General features: G+C 37.0%; 1 protein-coding gene across 1 annotated transcript; it reads left to right on the top strand.

Annotated features, from left to right (window-relative positions):
• Nucleotides 1-18,426, top strand: KIF11 (kinesin family member 11). The gene is made up of 22 exons (XM_082053968.1): nucleotides 1-204; nucleotides 3,361-3,493; nucleotides 3,620-3,717; nucleotides 3,797-3,875; nucleotides 4,214-4,399; nucleotides 4,486-4,610; nucleotides 6,680-6,770; nucleotides 7,072-7,314; nucleotides 7,427-7,522; nucleotides 8,203-8,291; nucleotides 8,847-8,934; nucleotides 9,675-9,863; nucleotides 11,023-11,230; nucleotides 11,499-11,671; nucleotides 11,956-12,078; nucleotides 13,080-13,238; nucleotides 13,635-13,774; nucleotides 14,372-14,651; nucleotides 15,676-15,898; nucleotides 16,150-16,304; nucleotides 16,614-16,730; nucleotides 17,404-18,426. The coding sequence occupies exons 1-22, from the start codon at nucleotides 122-124 to the stop codon at nucleotides 17,527-17,529; spliced, it is 3,204 nt and encodes a 1,067-aa protein (XP_081910094.1). The 5' UTR covers nucleotides 1-121; the 3' UTR covers nucleotides 17,530-18,426.
• Nucleotides 18,427-19,307: the final 881 nt, after the last annotated feature.

Below are 19,307 nucleotides of genomic sequence, written 5' to 3'. Positions count from 1 at the left end.
AGTCGGCGGCAGAGCGCGCGCCCCCGGTCGGCGGGCGGTTGGCTCGAGCCCCGGGCGCCCCGGAGTACCGCGGTCAGCGTTTCGCCTCTCTCCCCCAGCAGGTTTCGCGCCCGGGCCCGCTATGGCTTCCTTCACCTTCCAGGGCAGTGGCGGCGCTAAGAAGGAGGAGAAGGGCAAGAACATCCAGGTGGTGGTGCGATGCAGGTAGGCGCGGCGGCCTTCTTTTCCCTCCCCGGGCAAGCGTTGGCGGTAAGCCCGCAGCAGTAGCCCGCGGGGAGCTGGTGAAGCCCGGCCTCCTGAGCCCCCCTGGGACTGCGGTCTGAAGCGTTTGCTGCGCTGTCCCCCGGGGGTCCCGGTGTGCCCGGCCAGCCCGGGCCGCCCTTGTGTGGCAGGCTGACGGGGCGCCGTGCAGCCTGCGGCTCTGCTCCTCAGAGCCCCGATGAGCGAACTGCGGGATGTTTCTCCCAGTGTCTCGCTATTAAAGAGCCCTCCGGGACATCCAGACGGTGCTCGTTACTGCGTTTTAAAGTGCCCGTCGGAGGCATTAATTGTACGTGTGGCGGGCCCGGTAGCCGGCAGAGATAATCGGCACTTCCGCTGGATTAACGCTGCTGTGAATAATCTCTTACGGTTTAAAAAGGCAGAAAGTTGCAACTCCCTAATTTGATTCACCCAGTATGAAGCTATGTAGGAAGGTTAAGAGGAGATGGATGGGTTAGTATGGTTGATATCAATTCCAGGGACTAAAATAAAAGAACCAATTTTTTTTCTTCTGTAGGAAGCTGCTACGATTTAAACACTCATAAAATTTTTGCTGCACCCACTTATCAGTCTTTTATATAACATCACTAATGCAGACTATTTGAATTCAGACTAAAGGGTGTTGGGAGGTTGAGGGGGCTTTACCTCTTATGTAATAATGACAAACTACGTTGATTTATATTATTAATTTATTTTTTTGTATGGTATGACAGGTTTCAGGTACCATAAAATTAGGTTATTTTCATAATTTTGAAGTGACTTTAAAGACTTCTTCACTGATACTGAGTCTTAATTGTTCTTAGAGTGTTGCTTGTTAAAATTGTAGTACTGCTCGTGGTTGAGTCATGTTCAAAAAGGCCTTTGGAAGGCTTTTTTGAGCCAGAACTGCAGATGTTAGGTTACATATTATTATTACTAGTATGTTTTGCAATCATTATATCATCATGCTTGGAAGTTCTACATTTACAGATGCACAATGAAAACAGAAATTAAAATGCGTTTTTCTCTTATTTTTGCAACACAATTAAAAAGCTGCTGAAGCAAATGTTATGAGATTGGTGAAAGTGTTGATGTAAAACGAGGCTATTGCACACAAAGGATAATGTTACTCAAGCAATGGAGTTTAAAACACTGTCAAGAGTAATAATTTTCTTTTTCATCTGGTTAGTTTAAACTGTTCTGGAATAGCCTCACTATGTATCACAGTAGATTTTAATTAAATAGGGTGCTCAATATGACAGTAGCATCGGTATTGTCCATAGTGTAGTGTTTTGCTGTTGTTGCAATTTGTAGACTGAGTCCTACATCAAGATTTAGTCTCTAATCTATAAAAAACTTTATAACTCACCTTTGCTCTTGCCTCTTGTACAGCTTTTCTTTTAAATAGAACTTCAGTGTGTTTCAGCTAGTAAATGTTCCTTCTACCTTTTTCTTCTACATCAGTTAGGTTCTACTTCTCTTAGAGATAGGTAGACAAATGCAGTTGTCTTAATTTACTTCCAAAACTTGATTTGTCTGAGCTTATCACAAACCTTGTCAAGCAACACATTCACTCTGCTTTGGTAAAACACGAATTTAGAAACTCAGAATGCATGCATTAATGTTAATAATGCATGTTAATAAACTTCATACAAACGGGATGAACCTGTGATCAGATGTCACCATGGCATGCCAGGTTGCTGCTTGCCTAGTGGCGCATGGTGATCATCTGCATGAATGTTCCAGCCTGGATGAATTGTTCCTCTAGCCTCCCAGTTGCAGGCTATCATACCGTAAGGCTTTTGACTGGTTCACTGTTATGTCATTGCAGAGTAGAATATATTCATTGTTCAGCCTTCTGCTATTTTAAAAGTTGCAAAACCAGAGCTGTAACTTGCCTCTGTGAACAAGATTTTAGTGATGTTCTGTTTTCACCAGTCTTACACCGATGTGTGTAGTGGTCTGTTCAGAATCTAACACTTCATCCTCAGTGCTATGTTGAGGAAGAAATGTTAACCACAAGAGTCAGGAAACTCAAGATACCGTGCACTTGTGGTTTTGTTTGTTTTTTGGTTTTGTTTTTTTTAAACATTATAGTTTAAAGATACAGCATCTGAAGTGCCTCTACTATCAAAATATTTTAAAGATTACTAAGGTTGTAGAAGTTCTGTTTTCAAGTTGGCTGTTCAGGTCAGCTCTACAGGTAGCATAAACATTCAGTGCAGTAGCACTACTAAATGAGTGATAAAATAGCATTTCATCCTTTTAATTTTCAGCCTATGGTGATTTCTGTCCTTTTTTTGGGAGAAATTGTTGCAAGTGTCCCTTCAAGGAAAATTGTGTGCACCAGATTTAGTGTAACTTAGTGATGAAACAAAATGCTTTCTGAAATGCTTATTACACCTTTATTAAACTTTGCTTAAAACTCAGAATAAAAAGGTATGTGGACTTTTTTCCCCAAAAAATCCAATGTTCTAATCTGTTTTGTGAAATTATGTTCACAATTCACAAACTCTATTCAAATGCATCAGCATTATAAATGTTATGGTATTGCTGTCTACTGTTCCGCTATTAGTAGGGTCTTTTAGTATTTCTGGTGCTTTAGATCGTTGTGTCATCAGTGCGAGATGTAGGCTTCGTCGTTTGTGTAAGCAAAAAATAAAGACCTTTTAAAGTTTATTAGTTTGATTCACTGTTAATTTTCATGTATAAGTTTTTCCTTTTTTGAAGACTCTTATTTATACAACTATTTGGTACATTTAATCTTCCACCCCTCTGCCATTAAACAACGTTTTCTAATGCAAGTTAGCTGTGTGCTCATCTAAATGAACTCAAAAGAGTTTATAGACTTGTTAAAAAATACACGTGTAAAGAAACTAAAAGCTATAGATACTTGGGTTGTCCCACAGTGGGTGGAAGGAGAAACAAGGTCTGGAAACTACCAAATTGCGTCAGTTTTTCCTTAAACAATTATTAAACAAATTAAGTTAAAAGCTTTATGTTCCTTTTACCCAATTACACTATTCTGGATGTGTAAACTGAGTGATGTTACTGCTTTGTCAGTTTATGTTCTCGTTAGCAACTACATCAACCCAATATTCTTAACTCCTGTCTTTTTAGACCTTTTAATGCCTCAGAACGTAAAGCAAGCTCCTATGCTGTTGTAGACTGCGATCAGACAAGAAAGGAAGTCAGTGTCCGCACTGGAGGAGTGACTGATAAGACATCAAGAAAGACTTACACATTCGATATGGTAACTGCTTGTCAAGTTGTAGAAACAAGCTAATACATTTTTTTCTAATATGATCTGAGAACTGTACTGGGTGATGCTATGCATTACTGTATGGATAAATGGGATATGTTGTCTGTGCCTCAACAGGTTTTTGGAGCTCAGGCAAAGCAGATTGATGTGTACCGGAGTGTTGTGTGTCCCATTTTGGATGAAGTTATTATGGGCTACAATTGTACAGTGTTTGCGTAAGTAAGCCAATAATTATTATTAGGAAATTTTATTTTACTTTTAGTTTGTTTACATTTTAGTTTTTTATTCTCACAGTTATGGCCAAACTGGTACTGGTAAGACCTTCACAATGGAAGGAGAGCGGTCACCCAATGAGGAATACACTTGGGAAGAGGTATATTTTTCACTCCTGAGGTTTCTCTTATTTGTACTGTATTTCAAAGTGAGAAATTGCAGAAGGCTGAAGAAAACCAAAAGTTTATGCCTTTCAGATCTGCAGTTGACTTTCCTTATATGCTTGCAAATTAACAAATGGTCTCATTCACTTACATGAAAATAAAATTTTGCATCTTGAATGCACGCTATGAATCTTTGTGATCTCTATATGGAAGGTTATCTTTGTCCAATGTATTCTTGCTTATATCAAATCAGACTATTTAGCTGAAATTCTACCTCCACCCCCAAATCTGTTTCAGTACCTTTATGAATTAAGTATTTCACTTTAATTTATAGGATCCACTAGCAGGTATAATACCCCGTACATTGCATCAAATATTTGAAAAGCTCTCGGAGAATGGTACTGAATTTTCAGTTAAAGTCTCTCTTTTGGAAATCTATAATGAGGAGCTTTTTGATCTTCTGAATCCAACTTCTGATGTTGGAGAAAGACTGCAGATGTTTGATGACCCTCGAAACAAGGTTAGTGCCATCTTTCAAAATTTGTTATCTCAAGGCTTTCACAATTGTTGAAATATGTATAATAACCATGCATTGTTTTCTGACAGAGGGGTGTAATTATTAAAGGCTTGGAAGAAATAACTGTACATAACAAAAATGAAGTCTACCAAATCCTGGAAAGGGGTGCAGCAAAAAGAACAACTGCAGCTACTTACATGAATGCATATTCCAGGTACACACATTTTGTTTTGTTCTAGTTTTATTAAACAGGCCCTTACTGAAGAAGTACAAGATGTTGAAGCTAGAGCAAACCTGGCATGATCTTGAGATTGTGTATCACAGTTCAGATTGCCAAATGTGGATTAGAAAGCCATAGTTAGAACTTCTTCCTTATCACGTCCTCTAGGGTGATATATTGTAATAGGTGTATGAAGGGACATTATAAAATCTGAACTAGTCTCATCTTGCAAGTGCGCAAGCTGTTTCTCTCTGCATGTGTGTTTGTTTACATAAGCTTCACATCTCGTTTAGAGTTTGCTTGCTTTGCTATGCATGCAGTGCCTAGTGGGAACACTAGCCCTGGAATTCTACCTAGCTGTAGCTGAGATATAAGTAGAAGAATCACAGAATTGACTGGGTTGGAAAAGACCTCAGAGATCATCAGGTCCAACCCTTGGTCCGACTCCAGTCCACTTACTAGATCATGGCACTAGGTGCCATGTCCAATCTCAGTTTAAAAACCTCCAGGGACAGTGAGTCCACCACCTCCCTGGGCAGGCCATTCCAATGCCTGATCACTCTCTCCATAAAGAATTTATTTCTAATATCCAGCCTAAATTTCCCCTGGCAGAGTTTAAGCCTATGCCCCCTATGTCCTATGTATGTCCTAACTGTTGTTAATCTGGCATCTAGAGGATTAAAATGTAATTATAACTCTAAGTTAGCAAGTTAACTTTTTGAAAGCTTTCTGTGTCTATGGAAACAAAAGCAGTCTAAGAGATGTGTTACTGAAATGTGTATGGGCTAGCATGAGATAAATATTCTCTTCAGCAGTTATTGTGCTGCTTCAAAAAGAAGGCTGTAGTCCTTTCAAGTTTAGAAGCTGTTTAGATAATACGCCTGTATTAGGGAGGCGGGTTGTCTTTGTTCTAGCTGTTATGGCTGGTTGTGTTTTTTTCCAGTCCTGTTTACAGATGTACGAGTCTCAAGTGTCTTTTCCTCTTGTCACCAGCAGTAGAAAATGGTATATTAGGATTTGTTACCGAAGTTTTAATTTCAAAATACTGCTGAGATCTGGTTTTTTACAGATCAACACAAGACTCTGTTTTCAAAGCCCAGCTTCCAAAAACTTGTAAACAGAATTGTGGAAGTTGGGAATAATATTAAGGGATTTTTTAGTTTTATTTATGTATGGTAATGCAGGCTACTAGAATCTAGTAGAGACACCTTGATCAAAAATATCGTTGTTTATTACTGATTTCTTATTCTTGAACTGCAGTTGTATCTGTCACTGTCATGATCCAGTGTTACAATAAGCAATGAACACCCTCCCCATGTCATATTTTATAGTAAAGATATACTGAGCACTCCTGTTTGCTGGTGCAAGGGAATGGCTGCTTGGCTACTGTGGATTAGAACACAGAACTAATTTCATCTGAAGTTATAGGGACTTTAGAGAATTCATTCTGTCTGAACTGTTTTATGTGTGGTCAAACTGGTGTAACTTGATGTCTATAGTTTTCTATATATGTCAGCTTCCTGTTGTAGAAACTTATTAAAGGAATAAGCTCAAGCTAAAATGATCCTAAAATGTTCTACTGTTTTGAATTAAAACTGAACTTCTGTAGTTTTAATATTGGATTCAGCTACTTGCAGATTTTTTTTTAGTCTGAATAAAGAAAATTAGATTTCTTAATCTCACATTCTGTAAAACTCTTCTTAGTATATTGGCTGAAAAAAAAAATCTACAAGCCAGTTTTCTTGATGTGTCTGTGAGTTGAGAACACACAAATGTAAATAAACCCAAGTGTTTCTCTTGGTTTTATTTGAAATAAGATAAAATTTACCAGGCAAATGTAATCCGGTTGTTTTATCACTGTATTAAGTACCATATTTATAGGTATGCACACAAAAATATACTTGGTAGAAGAACTTTGTGTGTTGAAAATGTCTAAGTCTGAATTAATGGGTCAAATGTATTCCCTAAGAAGAGCATGCGTACCCAACTCGCAGCAGTGTTGTGAAGCAAGCAGATCATTTGGCTTTAATGGAATGTCTGTCTGAAACTGAATTCTTTTATAGCCGTTCCCACTCTGTGTTTTCAATTACCATCCATATGAAAGAAACAACAGTAGATGGAGAAGAACTTGTTAAAATTGGGAAGCTAAACTTGGTAAGTATTTGAATGAAATTTAATTGATGACTTTCTTAAAGTAATGAAGTGGAGTAATTTAACCATATTATCTTGAGAATCTAAGGTGGGATTTTTTTTTTCCTAATAAAGGGAAAGGTGATTGTCTTTCATAAAGTAATATGAACTATATTTGTCACTCTGAGAAATGTCTGTCCCATTTGTCAACCCAATGTCTCCTGAACAACTCATAAGCTAGTTAATGTGTGTTGTGTTCTGCAACATTATGGGGCAAGCATTCTTCAGGGTGATTGGAGACAGAAACATCTCCTTCTTCTTTCAGGTTGATCTTGCAGGAAGTGAAAACATTGGTCGTTCTGGGGCAGTCGACAAAAGAGCTCGTGAAGCTGGAAATATCAACCAGTCTCTTCTGACACTAGGAAGAGTTATTACCGCTCTGGTAGAAAGAGCCCCACATATTCCATACAGGGAATCTAAACTCACAAGAATCCTTCAAGACTCTCTTGGGGGACGAACAAAAACATCAATAATTGCCACAGTTTCTCCTGCATCTATAAATCTTGAGGTAAACTTAAGTCTGAAGATCTGTTTCTAAAATAGATATTATATTTTGCTAATAATACAAATAATATGAGTTAACTCCTCAACTTGACCTAGGGTACATCTGTTTGTCACAGGAAACATTGAGTACACTGGAATATGCCCACAGAGCAAAAAATATAATGAACAAGCCTGAAATTAATCAGAAGCTAACAAAAAAAGCTCTTATTAAGGTAAGCTAGACATATCTTCACAGATCAAGTTACAGGCTAGGTTTGACTCTGTTAACATAGGTTTTGCAATGCGGGAATTGCAAAGTTGTGCTGAAGCCCTAACTAGTAGCATTGCTTTTCTGAGGTGATTTTAATCACTGAACTGATGCTTTCAAACTAAACTGCTCCACTGCTACAGCATTAGTCACTTTGCAGAGGCTGAAACTTGTGAAGACTAAAGCTGGGTAGAGGGCTGTTGCTACTAGCTGTGACTTTCAGTATGGATTACCTGTTTAGAAGTTAGTGGAGAATCACTAAATAACACGATGGGGTTTTTTTGGAATTGCTGTTTTATCAGCTTCATTACCTAGAAAGCACCCAAATTAAAGTGAACTTGTCATTAAGTATCAATGAAGAGCCAATATAAAGTAGCCGAGTGCTACTAAAGAAGCTGTGATTCCCATTGTGAGCTGTTATATGATGCCAAGTATGATTCAAATGAGAGGTTTCAATGCTCTACATATATCCAATGGTATAAATTTACATGGTGCTACACTCAACTTACTTGGAACAGAAGTGTTTTGCTCTTGTGTTTATGCAAAGCTTCTGTAGAGCACTATATTTGTCAAGTATCTGTTAAGCTAAATCTTGAAAGCGAAGTAGAAATCTCCAGCTTTACGTGTGATTGTTTCTCTATGCAGGAATATACTGAAGAGATTGAGCGCCTGAAGCGAGATCTTGCTGCCACACGAGAAAAAAATGGAGTCTATATTTCCCTTGAAAATTATGAGTATGTCTTCACATTTTCTATAAAACGACTGACAACAGATTTCAGATACTTGTACCCATCCTTGTACCAAAATGCTTTCAGATCCATTTTCACACCAGAAAATTGAAAGCCGTCTGGAGAATTTACCTGACTGGTCAACTTGCTCTTCACAAATTATTACACAGATAGAAGCTTAAAGAGTAGATTTACACTGAGGACTTTATTTATATGTGGAACTTACTATAAGCATAGTCAGGATGCAGACTGACCTCATGTAGTGTTTTTTTCAGTAGAAGCTCATAGAGGAGAGCAAATTTGATATAGTTTACTTCACTTTGTAAGAGGGCTAGTTTACACAAAGTTTAAAATGGAAAATTATCTTAAACCCTTTCTGCATTAAGTGAAAATTACCTGCTTTTTAGACAGAAGTTAGAAATATTTATTTTTCAAAATTACTAAATATGTAGTATAAAAACAATATATAATCTTGAAATTAGCTCTTATTTGACTAACTTATTTCTTTGTGGTTTTTGTTGTTGCGTTTTATTGTTTGGCTTTTTTTAATCCTCTCTTGAGAGCCCTTAATGGAAAGCTGACGGTTCAGGAAGAACAAATTGTAGAATACATTGACAAAATCAGTGTCATGGAGGAAGAAGTGAAAAGAGTAAGTGACATTTCTCAACTGTGGCTTAAATCTACCAAAAAATGAAAGAGATTTTTGAGGAGAGAGGAAAAAGTTTGAGCAAAGAACAGTCTGAAGAGCTTCTGTTCTCAAAATTCCCTAATTAGTCAAGAGTGGAAGCTTCCTAATCCTTGAAGTTATCCTTTCAAGTTGCAAGATGCAAACATTTTTTTAAAAGCTGCTTTAATGTCTACCACTTCGCCTTTGTTTGGGTTTTCAGCAAAATCTGGCTGTAAAATGGTTATCTCAGTTGACAGATACCTACTTCTGAGCAAAGAATGAGGGAGAGAGCAGAGGCTGTGAGTTCCCATTAACAAATTACACAGGAAAAGGGAGCTTCCTTCTTAAAAGAAATACAGAAATTAATTTGCTGCAATATGTAACTACTCTGTGTTATCAGCTTTGAGTTTCCATTCTGTCTGCTTAGGTTTGTTTAGTGGGATTTTTTTCCTTGTGCTCTAACAAATGTTTTGTCATGTGGCTTGAGCAGGGGAGCAAGGGATTATTACAGTGGAAGTGGTGTTGATTTGCTGTTTTCAGTAAATATAGAGACTATACAAATCTACAGTGTAGGTTTAAGACCTCTTAACCTTACAGCTGAAACTGCATTGGTAGATGACAACTTGCCTTTTGGTGTTTTGGCATAATTTGAGAGATGTGAAGTGGGACTGCTGAACTTCCAAAAAGCAGTGTTACCTACTGATGTTTATCTTCCAATTTAGATCACTGAACTATTCACAGTTAATAAAAATGAACTTGAACAATGTAAAATAGATCTGCAAATCAAGGAGAAAGAACTGGAAGAAACACAGAAAGATCTGCAAGAAACCAAGGTTCATCTGGCTGAAGAGGAGTATGTGGTTTCAGTCTTGGAAAACACGGAACAAAATCTTCATGGCACAGCTAGCAAGGTTGTCACAGTTCTTGCACCTAACTGGAATAGTAGCTTCCCATGTTTAGGAGTTTCATGGGCTGTTCAAGGAAATCATTGTTGCTAAAACATGATGCGAGAGTGACAAAACCTGATTTTAAGATGGAAAACTAGGATTCTCTCTCTATAAATTATATTATGATGAAAAACACTACTTAAGATTGCAGGACTTTCACTGTGGTAATATTGACAGTTGACTGCTAAAGACACTGGCTGGTCTGGAGATAACTTTTCCTCAGGCCAGTTTGTCATGAGAGTTCCAGTGTTTTGCAGTATCTGTTGTCATGAGTTTTGCAGAACAAGTAGTTTTCTTTACTAGAAGCTTATGGCTGGCCTTACAAAAGAGTAAGTTATATATAACTGAGGTAGAAAAACAACAGAATCTTTGCAGAGGTGTGTGGACTAATTTACACTCACTGAGTGAATAATGGAAACTGTTGCCCTGTCACCTCTATATTGTAGGGTGAAGGTTCGTACTTGCAGGTTGGTCATAATTATCAAAACAGACTTGGTGTAGGGAGATAAAGTGAGTGTCCTGCTATTTAAACAGCAAAGAGATGAAACTTGTGTCTTTAATCAACATGAAAATTTATTTCTACTCAGATTCCTGTAACACTGGGAGGGCACGCCTATTTTTTTTGCATGTGGGTTGTGGAATGTTTGTGTGAGAGAAACAGGTACAGAAATTTACACTGACTGCAAAACCAAGAATCCACTATACGTTTAAATTCTAAATTGCTTATCACAGAACTAGTACTGGAAATCTCTTGCTTGAGTACTGTTGAAGAATATATTTACTGGTAAATCTTTCAGAAAAAAGTTGAACTGGTCAGGAGTTTTTTTTTTATTTACTATTTTTTGATAAATGATGATTCCTTAAATTCTGAGGATGTCCTTTATTAATGCCTTAATTTCAAAGTTAGAATAAATTCTCTGTTAGGCAACTTTTTCCTGTGTTCTAAGACTGTCAATGATATAACACCAGGATTAAGAACAGTTGTAATTTGATGTAAAGGGAAATACCTGTCTTTCTAGGGAGATAGCTTCTCCTTTAACTCAGAACTACAGTAGCTTTTGGTTGTATAATATATGCTTGACTTCTTTAAAGACTGACTAAAATATCTTTTAAAAAATTATAGTTACTTAGTACAGTTGAAGAAACTACAAAAGATGTATCTGGTCTCCATGCAAAACTGGACCGTAAGAAGGCTGTCGATCAACACAATGCTATCATCCAAAATACATTTGCAGGACAAATGAATGTTTTGTTCAACAAAATACAAGATTCAGTTAGTGAAAACAGTTTGAAGCAGCAACAGATGTTGACATCTTACACAAATTTTATAGGTAAGTGTAATATCTGTGTCAGTGTGTCATTCTGAATTTTTCAACAGTAGTATCAAAAACTGCTTTCTAAATCAGATCTGTTTAAGTCTAAGAGACTTCATTTTTAAGTAATGTGATAATTACAGTTGCACCAATAATAATGTATCTGGAGTGATCAACATCTTCCCTGTGCTGTAAGAGGCAATAAGGTGATGAGCAATAAAAAAGTGCCTATCTTATAATGAAACTTTAAAAAGAAAAATTTAATGCTTCTTGATTTCTTTCGTAGGTGAACTCCTGTCTACCAGTTCTTCAGCAGCTAATGTTATTGCATCAGTTGTATCAGCATCTTTTGCCTCTGTTAAAGAATTGGTGTCTACTGAAGTTTCTCACGTGTCTGAAAAAATAACACAACATGAGAATCTGTCACTTGATTGTAAAGCTGAGCTGCTGAGATTAATTGTTAGTAAATTTACATACTCATTTTCCTATATTTAAGTAATATGTTCTCAATCAAAAGAGCTTCAGTCAATATTCTGATCCTCTCTGTCTCTGCTTCAGCATTTGGCCATGATTATGTCCTTCTCCACTTCCCCTCCCATGTCACCACCACAGGCTGTAATGTGCTATATAACAAATACTGTAATAGCAAAATATATGGATATGTATATGGATAGCTTCTTACAAAAGTAGATGAAGGAACAATTATATCTTGTTTTACTTGTTTTCTTACCTCTTTTTCCTAGGAGGAACACACATCTGGGTTAGGAAGAGCATTAAATAGCTTGACACCAATGGTAGAATTTGTATTGGGGCTAAACTGTCAGTTTCAGAATAATGTGAAGAAATATTCTGCTGTGGCTGACAAGGTAATGCACATGACTTGTCTATTTACCTTGCGCTTTCCTATTTCATTTAATTTACAGAAAACCCTTTGGTGGTTTTGCTGCAGTGTCAGAGCATTTCCACTTCTGTTCTGGCCTTTTCTCCTCTATTCTGTCCCTTGAGTTCTACCTTTAAGGTCTTTATTTCAGACTTCTGTTTCACTTCTGAATGGGTGGTGTATTTTGTTACCTTGTTACCTATATTGGCACAACCACTCACATAAGTGCAACAGAAAAATGGTGGAAGTGTGGAAGCTTGAAGTTATATGTAACAAATACTTGATAATATCTTTAATATGGTCTATGTTTTGGGTTTTTTGTTTTTTTTTTTTTTTATCTGAAATAACCAACTTAGACAAGTCTTATCACCTTCAGTTTCTCCTGCTGTCATGCCAAACTTTCTCCTGGGGAATGTGATGCTGTACCTTGTTAACAATAAGTGCAGACAACAGCACACTTACAAAAAAGTCCTTAGATTCCATTTTTAGTTCTAGTCTATCTCATAATGTTTATGTAGAACTGCAGACTCACTCTTCCATTCCTTTTTTTCCATTTTGTCAAAAATGAGCCTTTGTTGCTGATGACCTGTTGCTCTGACTGAAAAAATTCCCACTTCTGTCAATTACAACTCATGTGAAATCAACTCCCCTTGTCTAGATGCTTTTTATTGGTTTTCAGACTTAGACAACAACCCATGGCTTTGCCAGCTCTTGCTCTTGTCTTAACCAAGTACCTTGTCTGTGTCTTCCTGTTTCTTCTACCTTGCATGCCAAATTTTGTGTTTGGAAAAGCCCACACCAAGTTCTAGCCCGTAGCCTCAGGTTACTCTAAGTGTTGTTTTCCCCTTTTTATGTACAATACTTTATTAGTGCCTTTTTACAATTTCTTTGGGGTAGAGTTGATTTCTATATAAATTATGCTATAGAAAAGTATACAGGTCTTACCTAAAGACAAATCTCTAACTCTATTTAAAACTCTTTTCAAAGATGGAGAGTCATAATAAGGAAATGGATACCTTCTTTGGAGATCTTTCTCTCGCTCTGAAAAATTTACGGGAAGAAACGGCTAGTGTTTTTGCTCAGCTTCAGCATGATTGTGAGAATTTAAAAGAAGAAATGGAAATGACAAGGCTTGCACATGCGAAGGTATCCTTAGAGTAAGATGAAATCCTAACACAAATTGTGATTGCTTGCCTTAATTTAAACTCTTTAGCAGTAAACCATTGTGTTTGTGTCAGAAGAAACGTTAGGACAATACATTGATCCTAATTCTTAGCCTTTGTTGGGCTGCTCTAAGAAGCTTATGTAGGAAAGTAATAAAAACAATTTTACCCTGGCTCTAAGCATGTCCAGTATATGTGCCTTTATGTGTATTTCCAAAAGCAAAGTGCCTGTATGTTCTCTACACAAAAATTGTACCTTCAGCTTTAGAATAACAAAGGTCTTTTATTTGCTGCATTTTTAATAGAGGCATTCAGGCACCCTTTAAGAATGATTTAAAAGTGTAGAATAACAGTGACATGTATGACATTTTTCTTATAGAGCACAGCTGAATTAATGTCCTCACTGCAAAGCCAGCTTGACCTGTTTGCTCAGGAGACTCAGAAGAACTTAAATAATGTACTTGCAAAAAATGGAAGCTTGAAGACCACCATCACTGCTGTGCAAGAAAATGTTCACCTGTAAGGAGCAGATTACTTTTGGTGTATACTGATGCAAGATAAAACTATGTATGAAGAGGACCACAAAATTAGATGCTCTTCATATCTATATGCATATAAAGTCTTCTGGACAAGTCGTGTGTTAGAGCTGAGTTCTGCCAGAGAATGTAGAGCATAGTTCACCTTTCCCCAGAGTAAAAGGTAGCTCTGCAAGGCTTTTTGTCAGACTTGTCTCTTGAACATATTGCAGATAAGAGACCATGGTTTTGGGGCAGTGTGCTGGTAAACAGCCTTCAGTATGGCTGGACTTAAGAACTTCATACCATAAAGTCATAACTTGAAGTATAATGGTGTATCTATTGCAGCATGCTTTATTCAGTTGCAGGCCAGATAACTATGGTCATGCCAAAGCTGGTTGTTTGGTTGTTTCAGGGGATTTAACAAATCTACCACTTTGAGTGCTGCCATTGGTGAATTTACTAAATAGAGCAACAACTTTATAATTATTTGGTTTGATAGAACTGCATTAATTCACTGGTTCTGGTCTTGAATATTTCTAAATGTAGAATGTGTTAACATCCACCTATCAGTCTCTGAACTGTTAAAAATGTATTGCAGGAAAACAACAGACCTAGTCAGCAGTACAACTTCGAATCACAGCAAATTTACTGCCTCTCTGGATAATTTCTCTCAAGAACTCAGGATCATAAATGCTGAAAACAAGATGATGCTGGAAAAATCCACTGACCACTGTCAACAGCTTCTCAGCAATCTCAAAAATGTATCTCAGGATACTGATAAATGGGGTGAATTTACAGTTGGTCAGATAGTCAACTTTACCAATCAGCAGCTATTGTCCTTCAGTTATGAGAAACAGCAACTACAGTGTCTAGAAAAGGTACCTATAGTCATTTGTAGCCTAATACAACATTTTCATACAAACTTTGACAGTAGAATTTGTAGGGGAAAGAAGTTTTCACAGTCAGAACTGGATTGTGGGGTTTTTTGATCTTTGACTCATATCACTCAGCTTAAATAGATGCAATTAGAAGCTTAATTTAAGAGGAAGACTTTGAACTTGAAGTGCATATGATCTGAAAATACGATGTCTTAATTGATCCCATGCAGCTAACTTCAATTTGTGATTTGGACTTTTTGCATCTCATTGGTATATATCTCTAATTCTAGAGCTTTATTTGCCAGTAATGTCTCTGGTAGATTTGCACAGTGATCAAATACAGACTATATTCTGGAGGATGCAGATGACTTTATTGGTCAGAGAGATTAATGTTATGAGACAAAGCATTTCTTTTAGGTATTTTATCTACTACTTCTGGCCTCTTATCTGAGAATTTCTCTAATTTTAATTTCCATCACAAATGTCACTTCTCACCCTTCTTGTTTTGTTGTTATAATAGGTAATGAAATAGACAAATTCAACATTTTGCTGACTTTTAGAAAGAAAAACCTAAGTGTTAAAAGCTTTTTCAGTCTCAAGACACCCCTGTATCTGTTATACCTACTGAACACTTCAGGAGTTCAATTCCAATGTGAATGGCTAAATATGTTTTCCTTTTCTCCTACAAATGCATAAAGCTTCTAGTGCTTGTAGGATTTTCACCTGAATCTCCTAATTCTGTGCAAGGTTGGGCACAGAAGCATGAAGAGTCTGATCTGAACCAGATGGTATCACCTTTATTCTTATGAGTAGCTTTCTAAAATGATCATTCTTTCTAAGAAACTGACTCTCTCCTGAAGATAGTTCTCAAAATGAGTGTAAACCTGGCACTGAAACTTTTCATTTTGACATCTGCCAGTCGTTTGTTCCAGGTCATGTCACTAATTGTGCACTACAACTTAGAAAAGAGGCCATAACCCTAACTTTGCTGTTAATTTGATGGTTTTGTTTGTTTTGTTTTCAGAAAAATGAAAACAACTGTGATAAAGCAATAGCTGAAGTTGTTGACCATATCAGTAGACAAAAGGCTGTTGAGGAGAAGGTACTAAATGACCTCCTTGACCAGATGAAGGTTGATCAGGAGATACTTGGGGAGCAGAAGCTTACACTTAATGAGGAAGCACAGCGTGGACTGACTCAAGTTAATTGTTTTTTGCAAGAGGACCTTAAAGTCGATATTCCAACAGGTATTTAAAGTAGGTTGGGGCATAGTGGTCTTACAGAATGTAGTCTGAAGTTGCGGAGTTTACGAGTGAAGGTTAATGGAGACATAACAGAACTAGTAGCCTTGCACCTCTTTTAAGGTGCATGCAAAGAACGATGGCCGAACAAAGCATGATTTCTGTATCAAGTTAATGTAAAATTGAGGATCTGTAATTAAAGCAATTGCTGAAAGTGTTTACAGTGCCTTTCATTAGTTGTACAATCTTCATTGAAGGGACAACTCCACAGAGAAGAGACTACTTCTATCCAGTCACACTTGTGAGAACAGAACCCCGGGAAATTTTACTGGAGCAATTAAGGCAAAAGCAACTAAAGGTTGATGCTATGCTAAACAGTATGACAAAGGAGGTGGAGGATAATGCTGATCAGGTATGTATATGAATGGCAAATGAGATTCTTCAGTGAAGTTTTCATATATCTTCAGGAGGGTTTCTTTTTTATGCCACTGTGGAGAGTTGAGAAGAACCCCGGAGCTGTTGAAGCCTTTGTGTTTTACAGGGCACTTGGAGTCACGTGTGCTAAGCTTTTGACAAAAATAAGACATTAATAATTTAGATACTTTCATTTCCATTTGTCAAAAATGGAAGTGCCATGTCTTTTATAGATCTGATCATGCATATTACATTCACCTAGGAAACTCAGACACTAAGTATACTTTTCTGAAAACTTCTGTTTTAGGACCTGTTGGAAGAGGAGGAGGGGTTGCAAGAATCCAATGAAAGCTTTGCTAGTGACAGATCCTTAGTGGATACAAATATATGCTGCCATGTAAATGGTGGTATTCCCTTTTTTCAGGTAAATTCCTCAGATATTTCAAACAACTGTGTATTTAAGACTGAAGAAAAATTATTGTTCCATGATAGTACGTAGTCTAAAATCACCTGTCGTCTAGTGCAGTCTCAACTTTTTTAAATTCCATAAAATATACCTTGTTAAACTTGAGCTAAAATAACAGCAGATAAAATAATGCAAATTTCTGACAAGCTGGACAGACAGCAGAAAACTCCACAGCAAATAATCCTGCATGAAAAAAATAGTTGTAATTTACTTGGCATAAACACGTGTTTTAATGGAAAAGTTGAAATTAGATGTGGAGTATTTTCTTTAGAGGTCAGACAGAAGTATTAGCATTCCTGATTCTTCACCAATTTGTTTTAATTATTATTTTCTTCCTTTTGACCTTCTTCCTCTACTACTGTATCAGGGTAAAGCCCTGATAATATTAGTCTTTGGTTTGGTTGGGGTGGTGGGGAGGTTGAGTTTACTTGTTATAGATACCTTAAAAGTAGTTGCTGAGCTTTTAGATGTCTACAATACATTTCTTTAGTAAATACAATATTAGGAACCTTTTTCAGGAGTTCTACCAACATTTTTTTTTCTGCTGCATTGTATATTGAGAAGGTAGTCTTTAATTTCTTTGTGTTTTCTAAACATGGATAATTTATTGGGCATTTTCTTTAAATCCCAGCACAAAAGGAGTCACAAAAAGGATAAAGAGAACAAATCTGCAGCTACAGTGGAGAAGAACAAAATAGAGGATATGACGGAATCACTTCTTCCCAAATCTAAGCCTCCTCTAAGATCACTGAACTAAGATAACCTGGTTTTAAATACTTATGTCTGATTGTCTACTGAGCCATAACCTACTTTGGTTTTTCTCCATCTCTGTATATAGTATACATTTATGCAAATTTGGATCAAAAGATTGACCTGCAGGGTGTCCTGCCTTTATCCAATGTTTGTATGCTGTAGCTTGCAAAAATGTTAACTTAAAAAAAAAAAAAAAAGAAAACAAACAAACAAACAAAAAACAAATACAAACCTGCAGATTATGGTGCTATATGGCTATATGTTAGAGTTTTATGTTGTCATATAAGAGATCCTTTTCTGTTTCTCAGTAGATTTAAAACAGCAGAAAGGGATGTGGAAAAATGCTTTGTCAGCCTTAGTAACTACCATTTTATTTTTTTAATTAGCTGTAAATAAGTTCTGGTTTTGTACCTACTTTTTAGTCTGATTCCTGTTTCTATGAAGTAAATAGTTGTCTTTTGACTGGGATACTTCAAATAAATCATTGATATGTGGAAAACAAATGTATAAGTACCTCCCACAAAAAAGCTTACATATGACTTTCATTTTATTACCGGATTAAATTTAGCTAAAACTTTAGCAGCTATGTCATAAGCCTTGTGCTGTCAAGAAAGGATGGTTCCCTCCCTTGTCTTGTAACAGGCAACAGCTTTATTTCAGTGCCTCTTTAGTGTATGAAAGCTAGTCTCAACTACTAGGTTTGGGGGGGTGGTTTTGGTTTTGTTTTGAACCCCATGGTTCTTACCTTCCTCTTAACCTGCGGCTGTAGTGTGTTGGCTTATGTATTGTAAACTGCCAGCATTTCTTTTAACATGTAGATGCTTCACATTAAAACATGCAAATGTGTTTACAAATGCAGCTCTAATGTTGTATAATAACAGTAAATTTCCAGTAATTGACAGTAGTGTCTGACCAGCTGTTCTTTTCATGCTGCTTACCTGAGAATTTGAAGAAGACTTCAAGCAATGATGTGCTAAAACAGATGAATAGGATTATGATGAAAGTGGGGAGAGACACTAGAAGACAGCCTTAATTTACATTGAAGCACCATTTTTAGTTAGTTGTCAAAATATGATTGAAGAGATTGACCATTTTCCGATATCTAGGTTCCTATAACTTTTTGGCTATTTGTCTTTGACAAATATGACAACTAGGAATAATACTCTGGACACCATTTAGACAGAACACTGCAGTCCTGCTGATAGACAGGAAAATATAATTTGAAGTATGCCCTTGCACTGATTCTCTGAACTCTCTAGCACGAGACACACCATTAATCAGTCGTTTGTCTAAACACCTGTCTTGCCTCTTATCCCTTTTCTTTTGTCTCTGTGGGCAAAGCTAATTGCTTTTTCTTAACAGTCTGATATGAGGGAAAGCATTAATTACCTTTCAAATTTATGAGACACAATACATGTGTTGTGGTAGGGTTTCTTTTTTTTTTGTTTTAGGAAGGTGTTATGATATCTTGGGTACCTAGTTTATACACCAAATCTTTCTGTTGTTATATGGGACTTGAAACACTGCAAGCTGCAGGGCTGTCTTCAGAGAATGGTGTAATGTGAAATTCTGGCACCAGAAACTTTATGGATAGAAGAACTCCTCTGGTCATTTTGTTAATGCTGATGAGATATTAGCATGATCTTCAGAGACTGTTCAAGAAATCATGTACTAAGTAAAATTCAACCAGAAGAGTTGATCCCACAGCACTATTGGAGTGGCCTGAGCCAAATGAGAGGGCCTTGTGCGAGCCGTTAACCCTGCTGCTGCTTTTTCCCTATG

This window comes from Streptopelia decaocto, assembly GCF_964273445.1.
Source record: "Streptopelia decaocto genome assembly, chromosome: 5".
Lineage (NCBI taxonomy): Eukaryota > Metazoa > Chordata > Aves > Columbiformes > Columbidae > Streptopelia > Streptopelia decaocto.
The sequence above is the reverse complement of the archived record's forward strand: the minus strand, read 5'-3'. Positions and strand labels throughout refer to the sequence as shown.